Raw genomic sequence first — 18,664 nt, 5'->3', positions numbered from 1 at the left:
GCAGGCGTTTCCCTAGTCTTTGTCATAGGACTGCAATTCTCAGAGATCCTCCCATGTTTAAACTCAGAACTGATCTGGCTTTACTTAAGGAGTAGCTGCAAGTCAAACGCATTTAGCAAGTTTTATTGTCAGTGTAGATGATTATTGGGATGGGGGAAAGGAAGCAGTGCACTAGCATTTCATGCCAATGTGTGTGCATTGACATGCTTACACACTACACTGTAAGTAGTGTCACTACAGCCAAGATGCATCCTCTCTTCTAGATTGGGAAAGGGTGAAAACCACTTGGCTCTAGATATCCTAAAAGGCTCTCCAACACATCCCCCAAAGGCAAATAGAGGAGACATAACAAGATGGTCTGTCTTTAGCAGGACACTTTTGCTGTGAAGTAATTGATGAGTTTACTACTGCTTTTTACATTAACAGTTCAATCGGCAGTACTCCCATCAGTTGAAAAATAAATTTAAAATCAGAGAGCATGAAATAGCTATTTAAAACAAAAACAGAAAACATCCAGTATACAATAAATCAATGGATTTCAGAAAAGAAAACATTTATTCTCCCTGCCAAATTGTATGCAAACCTGCCCCCCCAGCTCAAAAATCAATCGAATCTTTTCATAGTTCTTTGCTCCAGTTGTGCAAATAATTGTTGAAAGGACTGGAATTAATCAGAGAAATGTATTTGTTGGGTTTGAATTAATAGGCCAGGCAAGCTTCTTCTCTTTTGCTTCTCTATCAAATGAATCATATATGGAGTCTTTGGAAACAGTTTTGGCTGGTGCAGGGATTTCGGAGATCCCCACATAATTTTTTTTTGCTATCTTTGAACTGGTGGTGATGGTATATGCATTGCTCCGGTAGCATTTCATAGAGGACATGCAGAAGGTCTCTTTCATCCCTCTCCTGAAGTTTGCATTATACACAGAGTACAATGTAGGCTTTGAAGCAGAGGAACTAAAGGATATCCAAGTGACTGACATAAAGACCAAGGAGCTCTTTCTGTAGTCTGTCTCAAGTGGATGCCAAAGTTGAACCACATAAAATGGGAGCCACGAGAGCAGAAAAAGCAAATTTAAGATTAGGAACATCTTGATAGTTTTCACCTTTGTCCTTGGAACTATGTTCATAGTCCTCCGAACCGTCCTACCATCTGTACCTATCCGCCAAATATATTTTATTACTTTTTGGTAAAAAAGGATGATCAGAACAGATGGAATCAGAAAAGCCACCAACAAATGGATGGTACCATAAAGAGCCCCGTCCCAAGAATATGGCAGGAAAAAGTTGCAATGGTTGTCCCAACCTGACCCAAAAAAGAAGAAAGCTGGAGACACTAGTGCGGCATCGAAGATCCAAGAGGCTGCAATCATTTTCTTGGCTTTCCCCCGGGACACCTTGAAACTTAGCGGGTAGACGATAGTATAGAATCTGTCCACACAGATGGAAAGCAACACATAGTTCTGGACACCAGGGATGAGATACTGAAAATACCTTACTAGCTTACACATCATGCTTCCAAGTGCCCAGCTCCCAGAGGCTAGCTGAAGAAACACAAAGGGAGCACTTCCTACGCTGATCAGTAAGTCTGCACAGGCCATGGAGACCACAAAGTAATTGGTGGTAGACTGAGTCCGCCTGCTCCTGTGGATCACCAGGCAAACCAGGGAGTTTCCAAAGATGGAGAATAGCCATAAGGCTCCAAAAAGCAGGCTGGCTGCTATGATCTCTCCTTGCATCAACTCATACGGTGAGGCTGTACCATTTTTCTCAAGCCCGTGGTCCTTGGGTAAAACAATCATCTCATTGCTTGCCAGGGGGCTAGAGGTTTCTTCATGGTGGCGGTTCTGCTGCAGCAGCCCTGAAGTTGGGGAAAGAAGGGGAGCAGCATTGTTCTCCATATCATGGGCAAGCAACATATTCAGCCTTTGCTTCAAAGGGCTGCATGGAGAGAGAGTCCAAGTGTTAGTCTGAATGGGGTGGGGTGGGGGAAGCATTCTTAGTAAAGAACAATATATTTTGTCTTTAAATATATACTGGATTAATCCTAGCCAATAATCCTAGCTGAGTCCACTGCCCTAATCCTGTTAAGCACTAGTTCTCAAAAGGTGCGGAGCACCACCCTGGCAAAGGTGGAGGGAAGATTCAAGGGCAATCAAAGAAACATTCAAACATTTCAATGTAGTATAGGATAGTATCAAAATATTTTTATTTATTTGCAGAATATGGATAGATACGCTCTTTTCAAAAAGAGAGCAAGCGCATCAAGTGAGACTGAGGACAATCCTAGTTGTGACCAGAAGTGCCGTTTGCTGGAGAGGAGACATTGATCATTCTATTTAGAGAATGATTCATGTTCTTATATAGCTACCTTGTTTTTGGGATGTCCCATGATCACCTTATAAAGTAGCTGTGTTCTATATTATAAATCAAGCATTGCTTATCAATTAAAAATTTGGTGTGGTACAAGCAAATTTTTGTTGTGGAAGTTTGAGAGCCACTGCTCTAGAGTGTTCCCAAAGCAAGTGGGTTCATGTGCTTAAAGAAGAACAAGGCAGAGCAGCTAGAACCGGACCTGAGAACGAGTGAGGTCTCTTCTTCTAGATTAAGTAGCACTGCTTTAACAACCATTTCAAATCTTTAAGCAGTTTGCAGTCTCCTCACATAACATGATGCATATTTATAGATTACATAGTTTTGTAGAAAATATCTCTTTCCTGGGACTTTAATGCCAATAAATTTTGACATGGTTGATCAGAGCTAAAACAAATATTCACAAATATTCAAAATCTAGCAGATTACTCTGATATCTCCTGGTTTATTTGACAGGCATAAAATATGAAATCTCATAAGGTATTAGTTGTTAATAAAAAATTGTCTAACATTAACCCCATTCATGTTACTATCAGTGGTGTTACATGTAACAGTCACGATACTGAAATGAAGCACCATAGGTTGTTGCACAGAAAATCAAATCTGGGACAGTTTAGTTCCCGACTAAGAGAACGGCAGGCAGCATATTTGCGAAACAAGCCCACTGGGAAAATAACCTTCTCGGTGGCTAAATTCCTCTTCCTGGCGCTCAAGTGTCGGAAACGTAAAATCGAATGCCTTGATGTGGGTTACCTGTGTAGGAGGTTCAGTAGCGCAGTCATACTTCATTTATGTATTCCTTCAGTTTTATATTTTATATTTGTATATTTGTAACTGATGCCTTCAGTTTTATATTTTTATATTTGTATTGAAAAATGTTTTTCTGTCTGACTATCGGTCGAATAAAGTATTTTGATTGACTGTCCAATTGCTGCCCTGTCCTCCTGCAGCCGCCTACAAACCCATGCGAGGCAATTGCCTGCTACTCTCCCTTCTCCATAGCAGACAACTCAACTGCTGCACTCATACCAGGGTTTTTTTTCCTACATACCGGTAGGGAGGCATCATGCTCATCCTAGGGAACTTCTGAATATCCATAGGTTTTCATTGCCACACTGAAAATGCTGTTTTTGAAGTATAATTTTTTCCATTTAAAAATGGGTGACCCAAATGAAAATCCAATCTTGATTCCTGGAGGATGCTTTGCAGCCTTGGAAGCCTGGCTCTTCAGGCTGTTAAACCTGTAGCCTTTCAGACTGTAGATACTACAAATAAATGTGTGTGACACACTAAATGGGCCTTTTCAAGAGCCAAGTGGTGGTGATTGCCACCGAGAACAGCTATCAGTTATGTCTAGTAAAAGAAGGCTTGACTGTGGTGTGATGTAACTGTGATCAAGGGTCTGGAAAGCAAGCCTTATGAGGAATGGTTGAGGGGGTTGGAGATGTTTAGCATGGAAAAGAGACTGAGAGGAGATAGGGTAGTCATCTTCAAATATCTAAAGGACTGTCACTTATTTTCTCCTGCTCTGGAGGGTAGGAACCATACCAATGACTTCAAGTCACAACAAAGGAGATTAAACACCAGGAAGAACTTTCTGGTGGTAAGAGCTGTTTGACAGTGGACGTTCTCCTTCCTTGGAGGTTTACAAGCAGAGGTTGGGTGGCCATCTGTCATGAAAGCTTTAGCTGAGATTCCTGCATTATAGGGAGTTGGACTGGGTGACCCTCAGGGTCACTTCCAATTCTACGATTCTGTGTTTTATTTACTCTTTTAAGCAATGCAAGTGGTGTGTGGCCCGTCCCCATTTTGCCGCTTGAGGCAAAACAGAACGTGGAGCTGCTGCGGCTCCTGAGGCCCCTTGCTCTGCTGCCCCCATGTGCCCTGTTGCATCCACCACTGAGGGAGAAACAGCACCCCACTGGCACGGATTGGGGCCAAGATCATGCTGGTTTTGGGTGACATCTTGACCAAGATTGGCATGCTCTTGTCCAATATGGTGCTGCTAATGGTTGCAGGGGGCACTGGTGGGTCTGCTGCCCGGGAGGCTTTTGCTGCCTGAAGCAGTGCTCTCCCCCTGCCTAATGGCCAGGCTGGCTCTGCTTCTTACAGACGGTGGCCTCCCTTCTGGATACGGCATCCCACTCCAGGTTCAAATCTCTCTGGCAAAAATCTTCAGAATAAAACCATTAGGTTCCTCTTTAAACACATCCCTATATATAGATATTCTACATACAGGTATCCTAAGGGTGCAATCCTATATCTACCTACTTTGGAGTAAGATCCATTGATCTCAGTGAGTCATTATGCAGAGGATCATGATGCAAAGCTACCTGCATTACTATATTTAACAGCAGCACACTTCATGTATGAATTATACATCAGAATAAAAGCCATGACTTTATGAATTCTTTTGTAGTCTGAGCTGAAAACATTATGTGCTGACTCACCAAAGACACGTCATTTAGTTTGGGCAAAAATCATCTTTTTTCAAAGACTTATTTGGAGATGTCAGACCTGCTTCTTTCTTCAGAGGAATATCTAGGAAGCTCAGCTGCCATTGATCACATTTCCACTGCCATTTTGCTGGTTAGGTCATCCTTGAGTGGCTGCAGGGTCACAGGAGAGCCAGCTCTGATTCAGCATAAATTCAATCCTTTGTTTTAGTGCCACGTTTTTCTTGCCTGCATGATTGGTGTAGTTTGTAGAAAGAAAATATTCTCAGTCAAAATAATTTTCATTTGATTAATCACTTGCTTTCATGAATTTAAAATACATTTGAACATTCATTCAAAGCCTTAATGCAAATTGCCCCCACAAAACAGACTGAGATCATGATCCTCTTGCTAACAATTACGAGTCATCAGTACTTCGAAAAAGCCTACCAGCTTCATGAAGGCATGAAGCCTCCCCCCTTTTTTTGTTCTCTATTAGGGTAGACTGCTTCTGAACATGGAGGTACCTGCCATTGATCTGTCCTCCATGCAGTTTGCTAAATCCACTTTTGAAGCACACTTTTTAACAACAAAAAGGTGCTTTTTCTGTGTGCCCTTGAGATACCTCCTGGAAAAAAACACTGCCAGTGGCCATTACCGTATCTTGTGGCAGTAAGTTCCATATGCTTAATATCCATTGTGGGAAGAAATACAGTACTTTTCTTTTGCCTGTCCTGAATCTACAACCAATCAAATTAGTTTTATTGGCAAGAGAGTGCAGACATTTGGGCTTTCAGGAGCAACTTCTCTCAATAAGACGAGAGAAGGTAAATGCCTGTAATCACTTCATGCCAATAATATTTACGGCAATTCCTGTGATGTTTAAGAGTCACTCAGTACCTGTAATATTTTGCTGCAGTGGCAACAATGGCAACAGCAGGGAGACTGCTATGCTGGAGATGCAGGGAGGTCTGTTGTTTCCACTGCATCCAGGGGGCCTGGGAAGCTACAGCAGCCACGTTTCAAGGGGCAGGGGCAGAGGAAAGTACAGAGGAGGAGAAAGGGAGGAAAAGAGAGAGAATGGAAGGCAAAAAAAATGAGATGGGGGAATAGAGGAGGCTTCAGGGCCACAGTGAGCTAGGTGGTGGCAGCGCAGATGGGCCTCATTCATTTCCAGTGATGTAACCATGATCTCAATGGTGTTCAAATTGTAATCTTGGGACCGGGATTTGAATTAACCAGGATGCTTTACTGATTTAGCTCACTGTTCCAATCCTAAATTTAGTTGAAGGATAGCTACCCTTCAGTAGGGTATCATCCAGTAGTGAGTTTGTTAACCGTCTTCTGTAGAGTTTCTTGTTGCTGTTGTTACTATCAATTAATTACATTTATACCCCACCTTGTTCTTGTTCTAATGCTGCTGAGGCAATTTCCCCCCAGCAAAACTTACAAGTGTCTGAGTTTGGTAAAACTACCCTGCTTGGCATTTCAGTGACAATTTTTAATGACACCTTGTCATTTCTTAACAGCTTCCTTTCAGGAACAGATCAGCTTCCGTCCAGTCCAGCATTCTGCGTCAGTGCCTGTAGCTTCAAACCCACAAACATTTGCTATACTGTACCTCCCAAGATACATGGAGGAAGTTGTCATGAGGACATACAGTGTGAACTTTCAAAAGAGGATTCTCACTTTTTGTTTCTTTGTTTGTTTATTTCCCCCCACCCTTCTAATGAAGGGAACGCTGTGGATGTAGCCTATCTTGATTTCAGCAAGGCCTTTGACAAGGTGAACCATGATATTCTTGTAAAGAAGCTGGTAAAATGTGGGCTAGACAATGCTACCATTCAGTGGATTTGTAACTGGCTGGCTGACCGAACCCAAAGGGTGCTCATCAATGGCTCCTCCTCATCCTGGAGAGTAGTGACTAGTGGGAAGAACCACAGGGTTCTGTCTTGGGCCCAGTCTTATTCAACATCTTTATCAATGACTTGGATGATGGGCTTGAGGGCATCCTGAGCAAGTTTGCAGACGACACCAAATTGGGAGGGGTGGCTGATACCCAGAGGACAGGATCACACTTCAAAATGACCTTAACAGATTAGACAACTGGGCCAAAGCAAACAAGATGAATTTTAACAGGGAGAAATGTAAAGTGCTACACTTGGGCAAAATAAAAATAAAAATGAAAGGCACAAATACAGGATGGGTGACACCTGACTTGAGAGCAGTACATGTGAAAAGGATCTAGGAGTCTTGATGGACCACAAACTTGACATGAGTCAACAGTGTGATGCAGCAGCTAAAAAGGCCAATGCAATTCTGGGCTGCATTAATAGGAGTATAGCATCTAGATCAAGGGAAGTAATAGTACCACTGTATTCTGCTCTGGTCAGACCTCACCTGGAGTACCGTGTCCAGTTCTGGGCACCACAGTTCAAGAAGAATACTGACAAACTGGAATGTGTCCAGAGGAGGGCAACCAAAATGGTCAAAGGCCTGGAAACAATGCCTTATGAAGAACGGCTTAGGGAACTGGGTATGTTTAGCCTGGAGAAGAGAAAGTTAAGGGGTGATATGATAGACATGTTTAAAAATAAAAATATATATTTATAAAAGGATGTCATATAGAGGAGGGAGAAAGGTTGTTTTCTGCTGCTCCAGAGAAGCGGACACGGAGCAATGGATTCAAACTACAAGAAAGAAGATTCCACCTAAACATTAGGAAGAACCTCCTGACAGTAAGAGCTGTTTGGCAGTGGAATTTGCTGCCAAGGGGTGTGGTGGAGTCTCCTCCTTTGGAGGTCTTTAAGCGGAGGCTTGACAGCCATCTGTCAGGAATGCTTTGATAGTGTTTCCTGCTTGGCAGGGGGTTGGACTGGATGGCCCTTGTGGTCTCTTCCAACTCTATGACTTTAAGCTCTAAGTTCTAAGCTCTAATTAGAAGAAAGAAATTGGATGCTTGGTATAAACTTCCTGTCATACATTTACTGCTCAAATGCAATAAGCCCACCTTTGCATTTACCTGCTTGCAACAGGAGACCAGCTATAGGACTGCCTTGTGCAGAGTCTGACCATTGGTCCTGCTGGCCCAGTGTTGTCTGCTCCTACTTTTAGGGGCAGCAGCTCTCCAGCTGGGGTTTATTTTCCTGCCCATTCTTTCATTGAAGATGCTAGGGATTGAACCTAGGACTTTATGCCACTCCTAAAATCAGGAGAGCAAAATAGCAACTATGGAACAGAAAGGCATATTTATAAGACAATGAAGGGAGAGAACACACACCTGTGGCTAGATTGAAGCCCATTAGTGAAAGATAAAAGGGGTTGTAGTTGTTTTAGCTTATGTCAAATTTCTGTTTAATCACTATTTTTGCGCCAAGCAAAATATCACTTCTTATGTATTTAAGGGGCAAATTTCTATTTAAACAGGGGGTGAGGTGTATTTCAAAGATTCTTTTCCTTTTTCAGCTCTGCCAGGGTGGATTTTAAAAAGCAGACTAGCAATGCTCAAAGAAAGCAACAAATGAATTCAGCAGCAAATCTGATTGCTGTTTCAAAGATTGAGAGAGCTGTCCTTCCCTTCTTTAATCAAACAATTTTCAAGGTTGAATGAGCCATACCTGCTTCTAAGTATAATCCTGAGTTCAGATGGATTTTCCTTTAGGATTTCTGTCACTCATTGTGTCCAAGACCAAACACATGTTCACAGTTTCTCTGAAGACTTCTACACCTGCACATTAATCCAACAGAGGTTTAAAAGGGAGACAACATTTTGTACAATCCTCCTTCCCTGTTGCTTGTGGAACTGATCACATGAGAAATGGATCACATGGCTCCCCCTCAACTACCTTTGATTTAAGCAGGGAAAACTGCCAGTTTATTATGCAACAGAAACAGTCCACCTCAAGAAAATGTTTCTTTCCAACCCTCTGCTTTTACCAGCCCTTGCCTGCTGTCAAAGGAAAGAGCATATTATTCTATGATTCCCCACGTCCATCATTTCCTTTTTTAGAAGTCATTTTTGCCATTTTTAAAAAAATCAAAAAACCCTGCAGCACCATGGACAACCAGAGGGTCTCTGGAGGACGGCCAGTGAGTGAACCTGCTCTGCATGCCCTCAAAAGTAATTGCCATGCGGGCAAATAAATAATTTCATTAGCTTCTGTGGTGGTGTGCCACCTCTCCAGCCCCCCTATTCCACAGCACAGCCAGCATCAAAATTAAAGGAAAAGCATTCCACCTAAAAAACAAAGCTGCTCACAACCGCACCCTACCTTTGCAGTCCCTGTGTTGAGAAATATCTCCCTTTATAACCATTGCTTTTGTCCATCCTTCTCATTTCCCATGACACACACATTGCTTGCTCACCTCAAATGTTTCGGATCCCGAGGAAGGGCAGAAATTAGGATGGAAACCTGCAGCTGTCTCATGCTGACGTCCTGGTTGCCATGGAGCTGTGGGGGATTCTTTTCTTCAGCAACAGTCACCATGCCCCCCCCTCCTGGCAATGAGAAGAAATCAAAAAGGGAGCAAATCGGTGCAGATGTGTAAAGAGGTAGGAGAACGCCATCTGCCAGCTTCAGCAAAGCAGGATTTGGGAAGCAGGTTGAAAGAGACAGGAGTATGGATCATAGCATAGTCTGTTATGCATTCTAATCTTGCTTAATCAATCCTTTCTAAATAGATGTTTAAAAGATAAAAGCTTGCTGGAATTGCACCTTTTTTGATTCCCCTCTGCCTATGTATTGATTGCACTGATCCCAAAGATCAGAGCTGCTTACAAGAGGACCCAGGAATGCTCCTCTCATGGCATTACTTGTAAAATGCATTAATTAAATGTATAATGTACACACACATGGCCTCTACTGTAATATATCCCATAGAGATTAGTATTATAATGGAGCCAACATCAAGAAGCATGTGTACTTAGTATTTAATAATAATAATAATTAATAATAATTTATTTATACCCTGCCCTCCCCAGCCAAAACCGGGCTCAGGGCGGTTAACACTAGATATAAAACAATTGATTAAGATAGAACTTAAAAAAACAAGATTAAATACAACATTAAAAGTAAAATTAAAATGCAAATTAAAATGCAGCCTCATACGGAAAGGGAAAGGGAAAGTGGGGGAGGGGATCAAGTTGGGTCCAGGCCAAAGGCCAGGCAGAACAACTCTGTTTTACAGGCCCTGCAGAAAGAAATCAGGCCCTGCAGGGCCCTGGTCTCAGGAGACAGCGTTCCACCAGGCTGGAGTCAGTGTTGAAAAGGCCCTGGTTCTAGTTGAGGCTAATCTGACTTCCTTCAGGCCCGGGACCTCTAGGGTGTTACTATTTATGGACCTTAAGGTCCTCCACGGGGCATACTGGGAGAGGTAGTCCCATAGGTACGAGGGTCCTAGGCCATAAAGGGCTTTAAAGGTCAAAACCAGCACCTTAAGCACCGGGAGCCAGTGCAGCTGGAAAAGCACTGGATGAATATGCTCCCATGGCAGGGACCCCGTAAGGAGCCTCACTGCAGCATTCTGCACCCACTGGAGTTTCTGGGACAGCTTCAAGGGCAGCCCCACGTAGAGTGAATTACAGTAGTCAACCCTGAAGGTGACCATTGTATGGATCACTGTGGCCAGGTCAGGGCAGGAAAGGTGAGGAACCAACTGCTTGATGCGGCGAAGATTAAAAAGTGTCGCCTTAGCTGTTGTAACCTGCGCCTCCATAGAAAGGGAGGCGTCAAGGATTACACCCAAACTCTTAATGGAAGGCAATGGCACTAATTGTGTCCCCGCAAGAGAAGGGAGTTGGTCTCTCATCCCCATGCCATCCCGACCCAGCCAGAGGACCTCTGTCTTCGAAGGATTTAGTTTCAGTCGGCTCCCACGAAACCATCCAGCCACGGGCTCCAAACATCTGGTCAGTGTGTCCGGGGCTAAGTCTGTGTGGCCATCCATCAACAGATAGAGCTGAGTGTCATCAGCATATTGGTGACAACCCAGCCCAAAGCTCCGGACAATCCTGGCAAGAGGACGCATAAAGATGTTTAGAAGCATCAGGGAGAGGATTGCGCCCTACGGCACTCCACACACCAAGGAGTGGCGGGATGACATCTCCCTCCCTAGCGCCACCCTCTGTCTCCGACCAGAGATAAAAGAGCACAGCCATTGTTCAGCTATGCCCTGTATTGGCATCCCCAAACTGCGGCCCTCCAGATGTTTTGTCCTACAACTCCCATGATCCCTAGCTAAGAGGACCGGTGCTCAGGGATGATGGCAAATGTAGTCCAAAACATCTGGAGAGCCGAAGTTTGGGGATGCCTGGTCCAGAAGATCATGGACATAAGAAATATGAACATAAGAAGATCATAGCTGCCAAGTTTTCCCTTTTCTCGCGAGGAAGCCTATTCAGCATAAGGGAAAATCCCTTAAAAAAAGGGATAACTTGGCAGCTATGAAGAAGATTCCTGTTGGATCAGACCAAAGGCCCATCTAGTTCAACTTCCAGTTTTCACAGATGCCCTTGGGAAGTCTGTAAGCAGGACATGAGGTGTGTCTTCTGATCTGCCACAAAGAAAAGTTATCCTCTCTAATGTTTAGGCAGACCTACCTGTAGGTCTGCCTAAACATAATATGATGTTTCCCACACACCATTTTATATCCCACTGTAGGAGCAATGCAGGGAAACCAGGCGGAAAAGTAAACCTAAATGTTATAAGGTGAAATGGGGAAGAACACAATGTGGGACTACATTTTTGGTGCTAGTTTCATGTTGAGTAGAACATATAATTCCACCCTGAGACTGTAAAATGGAGGATCTATTTCCACCCAACAAGCTTGCTAGATCTCTTCAATGCTTGAAGAACAGGGAATAGATTGTCTCTTTGCCAGCAACTCGTCACCCATACTAGCTTCATTTTCTTCTTGTGTCATTTGTTCATGACCTCAAAGCTGTCAGTTAGCAAGTTAAAACAGGGTAGCAGCTTTAAGAAGTCTAAGCATGTAAGGTCTAGGTGTGATGATCCCCTCAAACTTTAATGAATTAATAATAAAATAAAAGAAGTATATGACTGAGAAAAATGGTAATTGTAATATAAAAGCCAGTTTCATGCAAATATAATGATTTCCACCAGGTGAGGCTGTGGGCCTTTTTTGATTAAATAGGAGAGAAGAGACAAATATTCAGTTATACATGGTAGAAGAGAAGAGAAGAGAATCATAGAGTTGGAAGAGACCACAAGGGCCATCCAGTCCAACCCCCTGCCAAGCAGGAAACACCATCAAAGCATTCTTGACATATGCCTGTCAAGCCTTTGCTTAAAGACCTCCAAAGAAGGAGACTCCACCACACTCCTTGGTAGCAAATTCCACTGCCGAACAGCTCTTACTGTCAGGAAGTTCTTCCTAATGTTTAGGTGGAATCTTCTTTCTTGAAGTTTGAATCCATTGCTCCGTGTCCGCTTCTCTGGAGCAGCAGAAAACAATCTTTCTCCCTCCTCCATATGACATCCTTTCATATATTTGAACATGGCTATCATATCACCCCTTAACCTTCTCTTCTCCAGGCTAAACATTCCCAGCTCCCTAAGCCATTCCTCATAAGGCATCGTTTCCAGGCCTTTGACCATTTTGGTTGCTCTCTTCTGGACACGTTCCAGCTTGTCAGTATCCTTCTTGAACTGTGGTGCCCAGAAATGGACACAGTACTCCAGGTGAGGTCTGACCAGAGCAGAATACAGTGGTACTATTACTTCCCTTGATCTAGATGCTATACTCCTATTGATGCAGCCCAGAATTGCATTGGCTTTTTTAGCTGCTGCATCACACTGCTGACTCATGTCAAGTTTGTGGTCTACCAAGACTCCTAGATCCTTTTCACATGTACTGCTCTCAAGCCAGGTGTCTCCCATCCTGTATTTGTACCTTTCATTTTTTTTGCCCAAGTGTAGTACCTTACATTTCTCCTTGTTAAAATTCATCTTGTTTGCTTTGGCCCAGTTGTCTAATCTGTTAAGGTCATTTTGAAGTGTGATCCTGTCCTCTGGGGTATTAGCCACCCCTCCCAATTTGGTGTCGTCTGCAAACTTGCTCAGGATGCCCTCAAGCCCATCATCCAAGTCACTGATAAAGATGTTGAATAAGACTGGGCCCAAGACAGAACCCTGTGGCACCCCACTAGTCACTTCTCTCCAGGATGAGGAGGAGCCATTGATGAGCAGCCTTTGGGTTCGGTCAGTCAGCCAGTTAAAAATCCACTGAATGGTAGCATTGTCTAGCCCGCATTTTACCAGCTTCTTTACAAGAATATCATGGGGCACCTTGTCAAAGGCCTTGCTGAAATCAAGATAGGCTACATCCACAGCATTCCCTTCATCTACCAGGCTTGTAATTCTGTCAAAAAATGAGATCAGATTAGTCTGACATGACTTATTTTTCGGAAACCTATGCTGACTTTTACTGATCACAGAGTTTCTTTCTAGGTGCTCACAGACTGTTTGCTTAATGATCTGCTCTAGAATCTTTCCTGGTATTGATGTCAGGCTGACTGGGCGGTAATTGTTTGGGTCCTCCCTTCCCCCCTTTTTGAATATAGGGACAACATTTGCCCTCCTCCAGTCTGCTGGAACTTCGCCTGTTCTGCAGGAATTCTCAAAGATTATTGCCAGTGGTTCTGAAATCACCTCTGTCAGTTCTTTTAATACTCTTGGATGTAGTTCATCTGGCCCTGGAGACTTGAATACATCTAAACTAGCCAAGTATTCTTGTACTAAAGGTAAAGGGTAAAGGGACCCCTGACCATTAGGTCCAGTCGTGACCGACTCTGGGGTTGCACGCTCATCTCGCATTATTGGCCGAGGGAGCCGGCGTATAGCTTCCAGGTCATGTGGCCAGCATGACAAAGCCGCTTCTGGCAAACCAGAGCAGCACATGGAAACGCCGTTTACCTTCCCGCTGTAGTGGTTCCTATTTATCTACTTGCATTTTGACGTGCTTTCGAACTGCTAGGTTGGCAGGAGCTGGGACCAAGCAACGGGAGCTCACCCCGTCACAGGGATTCGAACCGCCGACCTTCTGATCAGCAAGCCCTAGGCTCAGTGGTTTAACCACAGCGCCACCTGGGTCCCTAGCATTCTTGTACTACCTCCTTACTTATTCTGGGGTGTGTTTTCCCTGCTGGATCACCAGCTCCATATTCTTCAGGTCGGGCATGATTCTATGATTCTATGAAAGAAGGCATTGAGAAGTTCTGCCCTTTCTCTGTCCCCTGTTCGCATTTCACCATCTTCTCCTCTAAGTGACCCCACTGTTTCCTTGTTATTCCTTTTGTTACGGACCTACCCATAAAAGCCCTTTTTGTTGCTTTTAACCTCTCTGGCGAGCCTGAGTTCATTCTGTGCTTTAGCTTTTCTGACTTTGTCTCTACATGTGCTGGCTATATGTTTGAATTCCTCTCTGGTGATTTCCCCCCTTTTTCATTTTTTGTACATATCCCTTTTAAATCTTAACTCAGTTAAAAGTTCTTTAGATAGCCACCCTGGCTTCTTTAGGCACCTTCCATGTTTCCGTCTCATTGGTATTGCCTGAAATACTGTTTTTTGATGCATTTTCCCCAAACCAGCCTCAATCTGAATTGAGAAAAGAATGACAAGAAGAATTTTTTTGGAAAATAATTTTTATTAAGGGTTTTCTTGGTTTACAAGGATATGTGCAATGTCTCTCTTAGCATTTTTACATATCAGTTTCATAGGAACAACCATATCCTAGGCCAACACCAACATCTCTGACCATCAAAAGTGAACAGTAGAGAACCTACACGAGCGACGCTGACAGAACCCCCCCCCCACACACCTATTAAGCAAAATAGAAACATTGACAAGAAGCATTTTAAGCCACTAATGTGTACACAGCCTAAGTGAATTTCTAATTCTTCGTCTCATCTGAAGGTTAGAGTGACACCTAGTGTTTACAGCATGGGAATGAACTACTGTATTGTAAATTCTTCAGCTATTTCAGAGCACTACAACACTTCCTTTTATCCTGCTGCTTTCCCCCCCAAAAAACCACTCTTTAGCACTCAGTAAGAAAAACAGTAATTCGGACTTTCCCTGGATTGACATTTGCTCCAATTTAGCACTAAATAGCAGGTTTTCCCTGGGGGAAACTGCTTGGATCCAGAGCTTCTAGGCATGGGACAAGCGTGGATGAGCCCTAAATATGATCCTTTCTCCTCCTGCACTTCATTTCTGATTCTTCTGGGTTGGATAGAAAAACCCATTCTACAGATCTCCCACCCGTATCTCTCTATGCTCTGTGATCAGATAAGAATTTCTAGGGCCAGGCTACTCAACTGTTGCAATTGTTCCAGGTTAATGTGCCACATCTACCCCTCACTTCCCTTTACAGCACATGCAGAAACTGCCTTCTTGACCGTTGGACCTACTCTTGATCTTGTCCACTCAATATGCATGCAGGGGAAGTTTCTAACTCACAAAGCGTTTGAGACCCATTGACTAGCCTCACCTGGTTTAGCTGGCCAGTCGAAGCCATTCTTGCGCTGTGGCCGCTGTCGCATGCTGACAGCTTATGGGAGCCACAGGAGAGAGCTGAGTGCAGGGTGGGGACCAAAAGTGAACAAACGATGCCATGCCTCACACCAGAAGGAGAATACCTCTTACACCCCATTGGCTACTAATTTACTTACCCCTGATCAGAGCAACCCTCTCATATGAGAACTAGTAACTTGGAGCATGCAATGTTTCAGTGCTGACAAAGCCAGGTAAAAGTCAGGGGTGGCTACTCCGAAGGCCAAATCTCCAGGACCACAGGTAGCAGAATGTGCTGCTATATTTGACCAGGCAAAGGCTGAAGGACAGGCTTCTTCAGGCTTCTGCCTGCCACCTGCAGCAGCCCTGCGCCCCATGGGGCTCCTGTGGTTGACAAGTGGACAATCTTCTGGCTGCCATCACATGCTCTAAAAAGGGACAACTGCAATTACTCCAGGATGTCCTGTTCCTAACAAGACTGATACCTGCATTTGAGCCCTTACAGCCTTAAGACAGCAGCTTCAAGAAGAGGCCCATTGGAGCAGGAAAAAACTGCGAGGATGTGCTCCCCCCCCCGGGGTTTGTTACCTGCGCTTGTACAATGTCGGCACTTCATGCAGCCCATGATGCTTTACCTCCCAACCAAAGGGGAAATTAAGCTCAAGTTCTTTTTGTTTTGAAGCCTCCACATACAACAGTCAGAGTTTAATCCACATCCTTCTAACCAGTTGCTGCACAATATTAATCCTTCAATGGAGGGTATTATTTTAGTGTGAGGTAACAAAAATAAATTAAAATTCAGGGTCACATGTCAGTGTGGGTGTAAGATTAATGTGGTTTTCTTGATGCTAATGAAACTGTGCCCTTCCCTCCTCCTGGTTACACCAAGCCTGAATTTGCCCCCTTCCCTTGCCGTACAGCCTGCAGGGTAACAGGTGCACCAAACAGCCAGGGCAGAGAAAATGGGTGTGGTGTTCCTCCTCCTCACCCCACTTCTTTTCATCAATACAAAAACAAGCCTAAAGAAATTTAAATCCTGCTGTTTTTCTTCTGCTTACACACACCAGCTTCAGACTGGTTTTTCCTGATTGTTTTTTAAGGTGAGTGAAAAAGGGCTCTGGTGATTGGAATATTAGAAGACAGAAGCTGAGCAATGAGGAGGTTTTGCACTATAGGGAAACCAAGCAAAAGTAAAAAGGGGAAATGACATATAAGTCCCAGAGGGGAGCAAGCAAACCTCCTAACCAGGGATGTTTTGTCAATCTTATTTAGCTTCATTAGATGTGGTGTATATTTGTCCCAACCTGGTATGGGGCTATAGGTCTGCAGAAGTAGGCCTCATATCTGCACCAGGCTGTGCACCCGGTCCTTCAGGGGCACAGTTACCCTGTACAGTTTCATATATTTCATATATAAAAACAGTTTAAAAATAGTTCCAATTCAGATATGGATAAAGAGCTCCCCTTGAAAGGCTTGCTGGGCCCCCTGAAAAGGCAGCAGAGGCTGCACCTGCTTGATATTCAGTGGGAGGGGATTCCGGAGGGTAGCTGCCATCACATTAAAGGCCTGATTCTATACAGGATGGAGTCCAGATCAGATAGTCTCTCCAGGAGGCCCTCTCTTGCAGAGCGCAATGATTTAACCCATGAGGACACTTATCAGGTGTGAGACAGGTAGAGACATGGCTGGGCCAGAAGGGGCCTCAATGCCCTGTGCTTTGCAAGGCCCAAAATAGGCTAGTCATTGGGGCTTGCAAAATGCTGTGAAAGGGGCTTTGCAAGCATTGACAATCAGCTAATCTCTGGGCCTTGCCAAGGCAAGTGACAATGGACCACCTGATGTTGTGACGTCAGGTGATTGTCAGGCAGTCTGCCCCATCCACTCACCAAACTTGGGCATGGGTGGTTTTGGAGTGGAGAAAGTAAGGATTTGACTCTCTTGTAATATGACAAAGAGTTTCCCATCAAAGTCTGTAAAAGCCTGGTGATTTTCTCAGTTCCGGCCGATCGCGGAGCAATGGCGGGCACCATTTTCCTCAGCTGAGGAGAACGGGTGCCTTCAAGCAAGGGGGGGGGAACTGCTTCAGCACAGTGGCCTCTCAGAAGAAACCCCAAATCGAGCTTTTTGGGGATGTGGATCCGGCAGATGCCAGAAGCGAGCTCCCCCCTCCCTCGGTTTGCCTATTTTTGGGCGACGAGAGAGCAGGGGGTTGGAGCAAATCGCGGCGCATCGGAACAAAGCTACCTTGGAGGCACGAAGCTTCGACCCTGCCAGGCAACAGGTACTTCCCAAAAAAAATGGAACTCTAAAGACCGTGAGTACTGAAATAATTGGACTAATTAGAAAAAAAATTGGTCACGGGAGGAGATTGAAAAAGGAAGCCAGTCCCCCCCCCCCCATTGAGAGAACAGAAACCCTCCCCCTGAGGCAGGGTAAAGGGGAGAAGGGTTAAATTCATTAAAATACCTGCAAGAGCTTTTCCATTTGGATGGGGGGAAACCCCCCTGGAAACTGGCTTTGGGTCACCGGAAGGATTAGTGAGTGGCCATTGTGATATCACAATAAGAAGGAATTTGTTTACCTCTTTGAGGCTGAGACTTGTTAACTTTGAAGAGAGCGCAAAATACAAGGCTGTGGACAAGGAGTTTGACAGATCGGACATAAAATTGGTTTGGAAGGGCTTCCGGTCCAGCGCCAGCGCCGATCGGCGGGGTCTTTGTCTCGCTCCGAGACAGCCCGTCTCTGCTAGAGGAGGGAGGGCAGCGAGAGCAACGCTGCACCCCATAGAACCCCGGGTCGAGCGTCCCGGGGGCAAAACTGCTCGGCAGAGCCCCAAACCGGACTCCCCAACTATCCGGCTGCCCTAGTAAGAGCGCCGGAGTGAGAAGGGTTGAAGTCGCGGGGGCCATTTTGAGCACCATCGTCGCTCTAGCGGAGAGAAGCTCCGAGCCGGAGGCGAAGAGCGCTGGATTCTTCCAAAAGAAAAAATTAGAAATCAAGACTGTAAGTAAGCTCTCAAATTTGGATTGGATATTGAATATTAATTTGGATTAATTTGGATTTGGGAGAGAGGGAGACAAAACGGAAGCCACCCCCTCCCACCGGTAGCTAAGGAACAGTAAAATAAATACCCGAAGCCACGAACTGAATGGTTAAAAGGTATCCTCAAAGACATAAAAAAGTTCTCCCCTGGATGCAGGGTAAAAGGGGAGAAGGACGATTCCCTGCAGAAAATGAAAAAGAATGAGGAAAGCCTTTTGTTTCCCCGGGAGCCGGCAGCCCAGACAACCCAGTGAGCTGACGAGGACTTATAAATGAGCTTTAT

General features: G+C 44.5%; 1 protein-coding gene across 1 annotated transcript; it reads right to left on the bottom strand.

Annotated features, from left to right (window-relative positions):
* Positions 1-536: 536 nt before the first annotated feature.
* On the bottom strand, positions 537-3,294 carry GPR19 (G protein-coupled receptor 19). Its single transcript, XM_088669423.1, has one exon. It carries the CDS (start codon positions 1,994-1,996, stop codon positions 671-673), a length of 1,326 nt encoding a protein of 441 aa, XP_088525549.1. The 5' UTR covers positions 1,997-3,294; the 3' UTR covers positions 537-670.
* Positions 3,295-18,664: the final 15,370 nt, after the last annotated feature.

Source organism: Zootoca vivipara, chromosome 5 (genome assembly GCF_965207765.1).
Source record: "Zootoca vivipara chromosome 5, rZooViv2.hap1.1, whole genome shotgun sequence".
NCBI lineage: Eukaryota > Metazoa > Chordata > Lepidosauria > Squamata > Lacertidae > Zootoca > Zootoca vivipara.
Note: the sequence above shows the minus strand (reverse complement) of the source record. Positions and strands in the feature narration are given on the sequence as shown.